General features: G+C 40.6%; 1 protein-coding gene across 4 annotated transcripts in view; it reads right to left on the bottom strand.

The window, feature by feature from the left end:
• The window catches only part of LOC134542683 (vesicular glutamate transporter 2), a 130,617-nt gene that overhangs the window by 25,284 nt on the left and 92,693 nt on the right, over positions 1–12,640 (bottom strand). For all 4 annotated transcript variants that reach the window (XM_063387134.1, XM_063387135.1, XM_063387136.1 and 1 more), the window contains 5 exons: positions 9,447–9,683; positions 7,323–7,407; positions 6,861–7,081; positions 5,203–5,352; positions 2,667–2,799 (listed from right to left, as the gene is read on the bottom strand). In XM_063387134.1, coding sequence (XP_063243204.1) covers positions 2,667–2,799; positions 5,203–5,352; positions 6,861–7,081; positions 7,323–7,407; positions 9,447–9,683 — 826 coding nt within the window. The remainder of the gene's footprint in view (positions 1–2,666; positions 2,800–5,202; positions 5,353–6,860; positions 7,082–7,322; positions 7,408–9,446; positions 9,684–12,640) is intronic.

Raw genomic sequence — 12,640 nt, 5'->3', positions numbered from 1 at the left:
GAGCGAGAGCGAGATGAGAGCGAGATGAGAGCGAGAGCGAGATGAGAGCGAGAGCGAGATGAGAGCGAGAGCGAGATGAGAGCGAGATGAGAGCGAGAGCGAGATGAGAGCGAGATGAGAGCGAGAGCGAGATGAGAGCGAGAGCGAGATGAGAGCGAGAGCGAGATGAGAGCGAGATGAGAGCGAGAGCGAGATGAGAGCGAGATGAGAGCGAGATGAGAGCGAGAGCGAGATGAGAGCGAGAGCGAGATGAGAGCGAGAGCGAGATGAGAGCGAGAGCGAGATGAGAGCGAGAGCGAGATGAGAGCGAGAGCGAGATGAGAGCGAGAGCGAGATGAGAGCGAGAGCGAGATGAGAGCGAGAGCGAGATGAGAGCGAGAGCGAGATGAGAGAGCGAGAGCGAGATGAGAGAGCGAGAGCGAGATGAGAGAGCGAGAGCGAGATGAGAGAGCGAGAGCGAGATGAGAGAGCGAGAGCGAGATGAGAGAGCGAGAGCGAGATGAGAGAGCGAGAGCGAGATGAGAGAGCGAGAGCGAGATGAGAGAGCGAGAGCGAGATGAGAGAGCGAGAGCGAGATGAGAGCGAGAGCGAGATGAGAGCGAGAGCGAGATGAGAGCGAGAGCGAGATGAGAGCGAGAGCGAGATGAGAGCGAGAGCGAGATGAGAGCGAGAGCGAGATGAGAGCGAGAGCGAGATGAGAGCGAGAGCGAGATGAGAGCGAGAGTGAGATGAGAGCGAGAGTGAGATGAGAGCGAGAGTGAGATGAGAGCGAGAGTGAGATGAGAGCGAGAGTGAGATGAGAGCGAGAGTGAGATGAGAGCGAGAGTGAGATGAGAGCGAGAGTGAGATGAGAGCGAGAGTGAGATGAGAGCGAGAGTGAGATGAGAGCGAGAGTGAGATGAGAGCGAGATTGAGATGAGAGCGAGAGTGAGATGAGAGCGAGAGTGAGATGAGAGCGAGAGTGAGATGAGAGCGAGAGTGAGATGAGAGCGAGAGTGAGATGAGAGCGAGAGTGAGACGAGAGCATATGTGCGACGAGAGCATATGTGCGACAAGAGCATATGTGCGACAAGAGCAAGTGTGCGGCAAGATAAAGTGTATGGTACATCGAAGTGTTTGTTGTGAAGTGCACCTAGTGTGTGTTTTCTATTGATTGTGTAAAAAAAATATGTCACCTAAGTTGAGATACGATACTATAGGTGTTGCCGCCAGAAACTTATGCTAGATTCTAACTAAAATAATCAACGAGCTGAAATCGTTCCACATTCATATACATAAACTTTCATGAATATAGTACTTCAATACACAATTTCAATGGTGATTTACAAGCAAGTTTACTGTATTTACTATCCTTCAATTAAATAAATATACTAAATTAGATGTCATTGATTGTAAACTTTGCTTGTGTATGACCAGTTATGGAGTGTTATTATTCAATGGAATTTATAACATAAGACTCAAATGTTTTGTTGTATGGTTATGCTTATCTTTATTATATTTATTCTGAAATAAAACTCAATATAGCATGAGCTAGACTTCTGGATGTAAACTCAAGTTTAATTAGTTCAAAACCTTAGCAAGTGTGTATCCAATTTACCATGTGAATATTCATTTGCACTAAAGCTCAAATATTTACTTAACTTCGGAGCAACAGTGTAAATAAAACTTATCTTGTACTTACTAACCCAAGGTTTACCAACAGCACAATTTCTTTATTATTTATTTTTATTGATTATAAACTGTTCTCGTTAATTTATTTTGATGCTAAGCAACTGAAACAAAATAGAAAGGACACAATTAAGTAGGTTCTTGTCAAGGAGAACAACAGAAATCCCTTTATATTCTTACTTGACTTTCACGAACGTAATTTAGCCTAACTGGTTCTCGTCCTGTTGTAACTCGTGGACGAGTCTTGGGAAATGTCGTAGTCAGCTGCTTGGTCCGATACGTTTGTCAGTCAAGCTGAAGACTCCGAGTCATAATCGGCGTGGCAGAACTACAAATACGGTATTGGCAGCACCAGACTTCCTTCCTACTGTGAGGATTGGTTTTCTTGTATTGGTTTTCTTGAACTGGTGTAGTTATAACTCGGCCGAAACCACAGTATGAAGGTTTGTCTTCTTGAAATAACGTAAACTTCTTATTTTTTCTAGAGTATTTATAGTGTTTCTCTATTTTGGAAACCTCAGCGGTTCCGCTTGTAATCTTCTGTTTATATGACGAATTATTCTTCAGTTCAAGCTCATTTTCGTTACTTCAAGTAAATTATAGTAACGGCAACCATCGGATAGAATATATGTTTTAATGCTAACTGTTACTCATAATTTTTGAAGTAATAACATTATCGTAAAAAATGTCAAGAGCATTGTAATATTGCTTCTATTCTCTTGGAAGGTTGAATTTCAAAATGTTTTGTTTCATTTTAAACTTTTTTATATCATAGTCCTTGATGACTGAAACTTGCCAACTTCAGTCAAAAAATAAGTAGATCGACTTATGCTCAGCACTTTTTGCTTTCGACCAATTACCGTTGAAGTGACAAAACCATTGAAACAGCAAACAAACACTAAACACATACCTTCACGAACCGAAGAGAGAATACTAAACATGTCAGTCTCGTGAACTGAACAACGGCTCTGGGGATACGGGGGTGCTCGGCCACTCACACGAGGCGGTGAAGAGCTTGCGCACGTTGGTCAGCGACAGCAGCTGGTGGTTCACGAGCACGTCCGCGAGGTAGCAGAACAGCACGGACGCCAGGTAGCTGCAGAGGAACGGCACCCCCGACAACACTCCGTTCTGGAACAAGCATTGCGCTGCGCCGTGACTCGCAGCTCACGCACAACGGAGACTTTGCTGATAATGCACAAGACCATCGATTCATTTTTAAAGAATCGTGAAAATTGAGAGGCAAATGTTTTGAAATATAACTGGTACTCTTGTAGTCCTCTAGAAATGAAAAATGACCATACACAAGTAGAAGTATACAGTAATTTGACTACTATCTCTATCTGGTATCACTGAGGTTCCTACAACTTAAATGTCTTTTTAGATCTTGACATCAATTTTATTGCATGTGATGCAATTACTGCTACGCAGGTATGATGCGTACAATCACCGACCACACTAAAAGGTTCTAACCATTTACACTGCATGATTTGTGCTGAAAACTCTTAGAATGTTACAGTAAAGGAAGTCGTGTGAAGTTACGTTAAAAATTAAAAGCGTAATATTTAAAAACTAAAAGCAGTAAAATTATGTATGATGCAATATTTTCTGGAGTACACCAATGACTCTTGCTTGTTGGTACTATATGATGTTAGGGAGCCTCTACATGCTACATGAGAATGGATGGTAAATATGTGCCATCATGTGAAAGTGCAAGTGAGCCCGGTGAAACTCTCTCTGCAGTGTGCGACGAGTCTCAGACTCCCAATTCCTGGTATTTGCCTCAATCCACCAGGAATTGCTCGCTCTTGCTTTGAACACACTTAACAGTTGTTACGCCGAGGGCTCTCAAGTCGTTCCACTTGTCTGGTATCAGCCATCAGGACATGTTGCAAAACAATCGAAGAAACATCTCACAGTTATGATTTAATTATTTACCTATACTTTGAAGTCGATTACCCTAGTGGCAGACACCTCTCAAAAACCTCTAACGGAGCAGAAATAAGTAAAACAGTTCGCCAGTTGAGACCAGCTCCGAAGATACGTAAGAAAACGATTAATATGATTGAAATACGGAAAGAGAATTAATTAGGTGATGCACATGCTATTTGTCTCATCAGGCTATGATACTGAATTGGGGTGGATACTGCACAATGGTGTCTGACTAGCACTTCCTCGCGAATACCCTTACAAGTATTCAAATTTGTGCCACTTGTCTTAGAATTAATACATACTAAACACAGGAAAATTAATACATGTGCAAATACTATATAGTACCCATTAATAAGAATCCTAGTTACTAATTAAATGTCTAAATGTTTTCCGCTTAGGAAACCCTCCGCTTCCATTCGAAAATGTTAGGGATATGCCCTCGCTAAAAAACCATCTGCTACAAATAAAAGCAAAGAAGCATATTTTAGGATGCTGTGGAAAGAAAGAAATCACTGGGGTCAAAAACAAACAAATTACAATATCAACTTAGATTGTTTACAGGCTCGTGCCTATCAAGGCCAAACATCGCTCACTCCCTCTTTTGGGCGGTGGTGCGCGATCCACACACTGGTGGCATACACCATGTGCGTCACGTTAATAGAGTGGAAAGGATGAGTATCGGAAGGAGAAGGTGGAGACATTTTGAGCTCGAGGTCGTAGCCTCGGTCAATGTCAAACAAGTAAATAAATTTTTTTGATTAGGGATGACTGTACTTTTCAGTACTTACTTATGGAACTATTTGTTTTTGACTTGTTTGATCATCATGACTAAATCTGAATACATCAACATATTCACGCTTACTGCAATTTACTATCCGGACTGTGTATTCATGTGGGCTTGCCTGATACTTAAATTGGTCTGTTGTCTCAAGTATTTTTTACCTTTTTCACATACATGGCAAAGCCTTAATCCCACGCTAAGCAGCCGTTTTTAATAGTGAAGATCATTGCTGTTCAAATTCAGTTAAGTCCTAATTAGTTAATTATGTATATCACCTTTGATTCTTAGGACCTTAAAATTATTTATGAACATTTTTTTTGTTCATTGCATTCAGTTCAAGTATCAAAAGGTTTACCTACTCCTTCATGAGAATTTAGTTATCTTGTTTAATTTCACATTTTTGTGATACACAGTTTTTGTAGTATATAATGTTTGTATGCTTGTCATTTAGTCATCTCGCCATCTCGCCACCTCGTCACCTAGTCACATCGTCACATCGTCACATCGTCACATCGTCACATCGTCACATCGTCACATCGTCACATCGTCACCTAGTCACATCGTCACCTAGTCACATCGTCACCTAGTCACATCGTCACCTAGTCACCTCATCACCTAGTCACCTCATCACCTAGTCACATCGTCACCTAGTCACCTCATCACCTAGTCACCTCATCACCTAGTCACCTCGTCACCTCATCACCTAGTCACCTCATCACCTAGTCACCTTATCACCTAGTCACCTCGTCACCTAGTCACCTCATCACCTCGTCACCTCATCACCTCGTCACCTCGCATGTATGTGATGACAATGCGCTCACCATCTGAATGTTGAAGCCGAGCACAGTGCGCATGTACATGGGGCCGGGTATGATGAAGGTGTAGTGCACCCAGATGCGCCCGAACGTGGTGACCGCGATGGCCCAGGCCGGCAGCGACGTGAGGATGTGCCTCCAAGGCACCGCCATGCCCTGCAACACACGGGCGGGGAGGGGGTGCACAGGGGGGCTAACACACAGCCATGCGACACAGCAAACCTCTACACTACCGCTACTCTACGCTTTTACTGAACTGAGAGAACAGAACATAACAAGCAAACAACGAGTACATGCGGGAGGGGCAGGGGGGCAGGGGACAGGAGGGAGCACCATCTCTGTTAGTCACACGTACACTACACAGCAAGTGTTCACAACAACACTTCCAGCAGCCCACTGAACACTGTCTAGCTCTGCACTGGTGTTGGTGCGCCGTCTGTAAAGCTATGGGTTGTTTAACCCAGAGGTTGGTTAGGACCCAAGCCATCACCATGGAGTGAGACGCTGCTTTCCGCAGTCTGCAGGAGCAGACACAATACAATGCACAGTCCTGGAACTGGGAAGGGAATTTTTCCACAAGTGCAAAATTCCCAACCTGGCCAGTAATTGAACATGAGAGCCTTGGATAACCAGCTATAAACCTTCACAAAGAAACCGGTCGGACATTAAGATTTAAAGCACTAAAAAATATAAATATCTTAATGGCCATTTCAGTTGTGATTAGGAATGTGTATTGCAATGAAAATAGTATAACCTTTACTTTTATCACTAACATAGGTTTACCTACAGATAACTATGACAAAACTTTCAAATCTAAAAACTCAAAAAAATTTTGAAATAAAAATTTACTTGAAATTGTTTAGATAAAATGTTCAAACTACAGAATTATTTTAAATTGCAAGCAAACAGTTCGAAGATATAAAAGTGATAAAAAAAACTTAATTAAAACCATTTAGTTGATGCTATGAATTGTTAAATTTGTCAATTAGGACATATATGCTATTATTTGTTGTTTAAAAAAAAAATTTCAAACAAATATGCAAAAGTAAAATCTTATTATTAGAATCAACTTGATTTTTAATAAAATGCAGTAGTGTAGAATTTTTTATGGTATTCTCTTCTCCTTCACACCTTATCATTCATCCCAATAATTGAAATATATTTTAACTGGCCTTTATACAGTGTTTGAAATTGTGATCAGGTTTGGGCCAAACTGTTAGCTAAATGTTCAAGAAATATTTTGAAATTCCATTATTTAACTTTTTAATTAACGTTTTTACAGCAGATCCAAAGCAATCTAATGGAAGACTTTTCGTTTGATCAAAAACTGATGATAAAATCCCAGTTTTAAATATTAAATAGGGTGTTCTGAAACACCTTTGACAGCATGTCTCGAGGGCTATCATCGTCGCCCTGAGCCAGTGCCGACGCCTGGGGTCCAATTTCCAGTTCATTGAGCGGACAACACACAAGAAACTTAAAACTGTGGTCGGGTCCCAAGCAGCAGGGTTTAACTGTCCCGTTACAAATTCACTTGTGCATTGGTAAAACATCTATTTTTTTTCCAGATGAATTAGATATACTCTATGACAATTTTGAAATCTGTAAACATTTACAGATGTTCTGTGTTCGGTGTGTGTGCCATGGCATATCGTAAACAATACCTTGGGACCTACGACAGTGTTGCCCACGTTGGTCTGGATGTAGCGCAGCTCCGTGTCGGCGATGCGCGGGTGCTTGGAGGGCGTGTCGAAGGCCAGCAGCCACCACAGCACGCACCACACCATGCCGATGGAGCCCGTGGTGTAGAACACCACGCGCCAGCCGAAGTGCGCGATGATGAAGCCGCACAGCGGGTACGTGAGGCCGATGCCGAAGCTGAACCCTGCGCGCACGAGTCAGGAGAGCCGTGAGCCTGGGGCTCGCTCCGGAGGATACTTGCACTTGCACTTGTGCACTTGCACCTGCACTTGTGCACTTGCACCTGCACTTGTGCACTTGCACCTGCACTTGTGCACTTGCACTTGTGCACCTGCACTTGTGCACTTGTGCACTTGCACTTGTGCACTTGCACCTGCACTTGTGCACTTGCACACTTGCACTTGTGCACTTGCGCCTGCACTTGCCTTGGAACGACGACATGAAGCGGCTACGCTCGATGGCCGGGATCCAGTGGCCCACAATCGCGTACATGGCTGGCCAGGTCAGTCCCTGCCACAGACACAACACATCCTCACGGTCACGCAGCCAGATGCCCTCTCCCGACGTTTATTTTAACTATGTCTATTCTTTTTCAGAGGACGTAATCTTGCATGACTGGGAACTAAATAACATCAACTAAGTGAGATACTGAGTTGCTAAAAAATATATATTTTACTTCATGCAAACAAAAAGTTAAAATAACTGATGTTTTAAATTTCAAAGTAGTAAATTGATTTATATTTTAATACAATTATATTAGCTAAATAAAGTAATTAATTTTCAAAAAAACATTTAATATTATGTACAGGTATTAAAGATTAATTACTTCCTTCAAAAAAGAAATTTGTTACAAAAACTTTAAAATATGCATATGTTCGTACAAACATTTAATAAAGGCAATTTTAGTATTGGTTTGATGAATACATTTAACAAGCTTATAGGATAACATAATACATTAAAAATATTAACAACAAATTATATATTTGAGAACTTTGTTATAAGATTCTATTTAAACATTTGCAGAATAATAAAAATCATTACTATGGTTATAAAACTATTATCAATTGTGACCATAGTTAAAAATATCTTTATAAACATCTTCGAAAATTTTTTTGGATGCAAGCACTATTGCATTACCCCGATAAAAAAAAAATTTATGCCACGAGCGATCTCAAAACAGCATAATGACGAATTAATGTTAAATTCCATCTAGTGGGTCGGTCAGACAACTACAAGGACAGCTTTCACAACTTAAAACAGTCATTATGTACAAAAACAAAAGCCAAAACACAACTGAAATAAATTAATGTACATATTAAAATTCATAACTTATACCTGCCATACCTACCAACCCTTTAAACTAACACAATTTACACACGTTTAAAATCAGTGTTCTAAAGTTAGAACCATAAAACTTATATATGAAGGAAAAAAGGGGGGGGGGGACGGGACTATGTGTGTGTAATTTAAACCATTATAAAGTAAAAAAATATATATATATATATATAAAACCTCTTACATTTTTTAGGTTGGCAAGTTAAAGTACACTAGGTGGTAAAATATAGTAGCCTAGTGCCAGGAAACTACTGCAATAGTGCTCATTAGGAACAAAGTTACAACCCATAATTACCAAGACAGTGCCTTAACTGCAAATCAGCATGATGACGACGGAGAGTTGTTGACCAGTAACAGGAAGCTACCGAGATATTGCTTATCAAGATATCAAGAGTGAAAGATAAGGCCACCAATTACCGAAACGTTACCCAAACTACAGCGCACTAGGTGTCCGAGTGGTGGTTGCCCACTGCCAGGAAGCTACTGCCATAGTGCTCATTTGGACCAGGGATGAGCCATCATCATCGCTGCAGGATAGGTGGTAGTAGACCAGAGCGAAAGAGTTCACAAGGTCCAGAGACCTGAGCGATGCCTCTAATGCCGCGCAGGAAGATGTACACCTGAGTGCCACTAAGGCACTTCTCTGAAGGTACACAGCATCGTGCCAATGATGGAGGAAGGCATTGGGCTATGGAGAGATGGAGGTGACTGCGACCGAGTAGTTACCGAGGCGATGCCCTGGATGCTGCACAGCATCATGACGATGGTGGAGGAAGGCATTGGGCTATGGAGAGATGGAGAGATGGAGAGATGGAGAGATGGAGAGATGGAGAGATGGAGAGATGGAGAGATGGAGAGATGGAGAGATGGAGAGATGGAGAGATGGAGAGATGGAGAGATGGAGAGATGGAGAGATGGAGAGATGGAGAGATGGAGAGATGGAGAGTTGGAGAGTTGGAGAGTTGGAGAGTTGGAGAGTTGGAGAGTTGGAGAGTTGGAGAGTTGGAGAGTTGGAGAGTTGGAGAGTTGGAGAGTTGGAGAGTTGGAGAGTTGGAGAGTTGGAGAGTTGGAGAGTTGGAGAGTTGGAGAGTTGGAGAGTTGGAGAGTTGGAGAGTTGGAGAGTTGGAGAGTTGGAGAGTTGGAGAGTTGGAGAGTTGGAGAGTTGGAGAGTTGGAGAGTTGGAGAGTTGGTGGCGACTGCGACCGAGTAGTTACCGAGGCGATGCCCTGGATGCTGCGCAGCACGATGATGACGGAGAAGTGAACGGAGGCGGCCGCAGGAATGAGCAGGGAGCACATGGCGGTGATGAGCTGCGACCCTCCGAACACTGTCTTGGTGCCGAAGTGCTGGGTCAGCACGCCCCCCACCACCTGGGAGAGGATGTAGCACCAGTAGAAGGAGCCCAGGATGGCAGACTGGATGGTCGTGTCCCAGTCGAACTCCCCTTCATCCTGCAAGCACACGAGCCTTGTTTATCGGCTCACGTTATAAACCTTGTCTACTGCACACTTGTATTTATTTTAATGTTATAACAATTAATAAGAAGTTTTTACAAAATATTTTATATATAAACATAGTTCCAGTTCTCATTTACTTTTATTCCAAATACCTGTATCTGTAAAATAGCATGTCAGCATGTTATCATATATTTACTGTTGCACATAATCTATACTAATATTATAAAGCTGAAGAGTTTGTTTGAACGCGCTAATCTCAGGAACCACTGGTCCGATTTGAAAAATTCTTTCAGTGTTGGATAGTACATTTATCGAGGAAGGCTATAGGCTATATTATATTATCAATAACATTAGGGATCCTTACTAAAAGTCCAATTTAGAATCAAATGCGTTGGAGTGGGTTAGATACAACATACAGTACACGTACGAAGTGTGTGTTGACAATGCCGCAGGTGCTAGAAGATTATTTCCTTTTGCCTATTAACATTGTTGCCACGCAGTAGATGCCTCATCATTCATCATTCTTAATTTTCCCATACAAGTAAAAAACACCCGTGTGATATTAACAACGTAGCAATCAGTACCCTCATAAGAGTTAAATTAGTATTTAAATACTTTTTATCACTTTAAATCAGAAACCTAAACTATTGTTTTTTTCCCCTCACTCTGTGTTTAATTTGTTTTTTTATTGCCCTTATGAGCCCGCCAAACAGATAGCGAAACATGTCGCGTGAAACATGGTTTCAGTTTCCACTGTAAGAGTCGCACTTCTATATCTCCCTACTTGTTCTGTGGATCCCGCTGGCTGTGTAAGCCAATCAGCGTGTCAGTCAGCGAGGCCTGCGAGGCGCTGTTCGCTTCGCGGCCGAGGAGGATAACATCCCAAGTGGCGTTTGTGACGCGGCGCAAGTGAACAGTGGCGACAGAGTTTTCAAGAACAGTGACAACTAGAGAGTGAGTTCCTGCTGAGTCAAGACTCCAGTGACACGTGAAAACGGTAGCGTTATTACTTTACTTTTCCTTTTTGACAGAACTTGGACTAAGTTAGTGAAACAAGTGACTCAAGTCAATATTTGTGATTAAATAGACCCGGTATAAAAAATTGGACTATCTTTCGAACTCTAGTTTAATGCTGATAAACTCAATACCGGATATAATCAATAAATACTACAAAAACAGATTTCAGCGCTCCTAGTAAGGGTGGTTTCTGTGAAACAGATTTTGACGTGACGTCTAATAAATCGATGAATGCCGGCTGCACGCACGAAAAAGTGTCCCGTTACGCACATTATCCCGTTTCGCTGTGTCCCGTTACGCTCATTTTATATTGCTCTTTGCTAACCTGAACCTCCTAGCATTGCGACCGAGTCCGTGGCGTAATTTAGTTTTCATGCATTTCAATGTAACATTTTCATTGCTTTTTGCTAACCCGTTCCTCCTAGCATTGCTGCAGAGTCCGTGGCGCAAATATCTCTCTTGCACTCGATTGGAACCACCATCGATTTGACTTTTTCGAGGCACATTAAACTTGAAACACTCCCATGCGTTTCCTACTTTTCCTATCATCGTCCTATCCTTAACAGAATAACACAGAATTGAAGAAGTTTAATAGCAAACATGTATAAAAGTTATAGTTAAAATAATCTCTTCGTTAAAGTAATAAACATATTTAGATTAGTGAGTGCAAATAAAAGTAAATTTAATTTATCAATTAAATTGTAGATTTCATTTCAATCCTCCTTTATATCCATACAAAATAGTGATAATTCAATAAAAATGATTCAATTTTATTCATAAAAGTATTCAATCATTTCATCAATGTTTTGTTATGACGTTGTCACGTTTAACTATCGTCCGTAAACCACTTTACAGACAACTAATTTTTTTGGAAACTCCACTATGCCTACTGAATATAGTTAAATGAAGTGTAAAGAAGATGTAACTTTTGGCTAGTACTAAACAAGTGGTCTTTCCGTGTATATCACAATAGAAAATTTGCACATAAGTCAGCTTGTATATAATAAAATGAACCAGGTGTTCAGTAAACGTGGCAAAATATAAGCAATGTGCGGCTTTTATAAATATCTGGATACAAGCGTAAAAAAATGTGCTGAAACAATTTTTCATTCTGTAAAGTTTATCCAGTAAAAATTTCAGACAAAACTTTTTTTTAACGAGTTGCCAAGATATTTTTACAGAAAGTATTGGAGTTACAGCAGTGTATTGTATTTGTTTGTAAATCTTTGAGAAGTAATTTGGGTACTTAAATTCAATGTTATTTTTACATATTTTTTTCACTCGAAAAAATGTTCTGCTTACAATGATAGCTTACCTTTCAATCATAAATATATTTGTCTTTAGTAATTTTAACCAATATTTTCTGCGAGAATCAACTTAAATTACAGTACATCCATCTCCATTTTTCACAATTATAAGTTCTCAGGCTAAGTCTGAGCTGTGTGTTATATAAGTTAGTAACGCCACGCTATCCAATAAAATTGCTGTTAATACAGGCACTATGTTCAGTGTTTACTGTTTGTATAAGTTTAAGTATAATTGTCAGTTTTATTTAAACAGTCCATTATTTATTTTGTGAAAAACATGCTTTGCATTAACTTCTTATGCAAACTTAGTAACGTCAGATACAAAAGCTCTCTAGATGCGAGTACATTATTTTGAATAATAAAATCATAATAATCGTACGAAAAAAGTGGCACATTAATGCTCGTGGACATTTGGAGATTTACATCAAAACAGAAGAGTATACAATTCTTTAAGTACATATACTGTTCCCACGTGGTTAGCATTGTTTCTTACGGACTAATTGCTAGTGATAAAAATGACTTTATTCACATGTTAATGCAACTGGTTTTAAGTTCATTTTAACATATAGTACTTCGTGTCAAAATACCCGGTAGTGTAACATTTATACTAAAAGTTTTTTTTATTAT

This window comes from Bacillus rossius (genome assembly GCF_032445375.1).
Source record: "Bacillus rossius redtenbacheri isolate Brsri chromosome 9 unlocalized genomic scaffold, Brsri_v3 Brsri_v3_scf9_1, whole genome shotgun sequence".
NCBI classification, from domain to species: Eukaryota; Metazoa; Arthropoda; class Insecta; order Phasmatodea; family Bacillidae; genus Bacillus; species Bacillus rossius.
The sequence above is the reverse complement of the archived record's forward strand: the minus strand, read 5'-3'. Positions and strand labels throughout refer to the sequence as shown.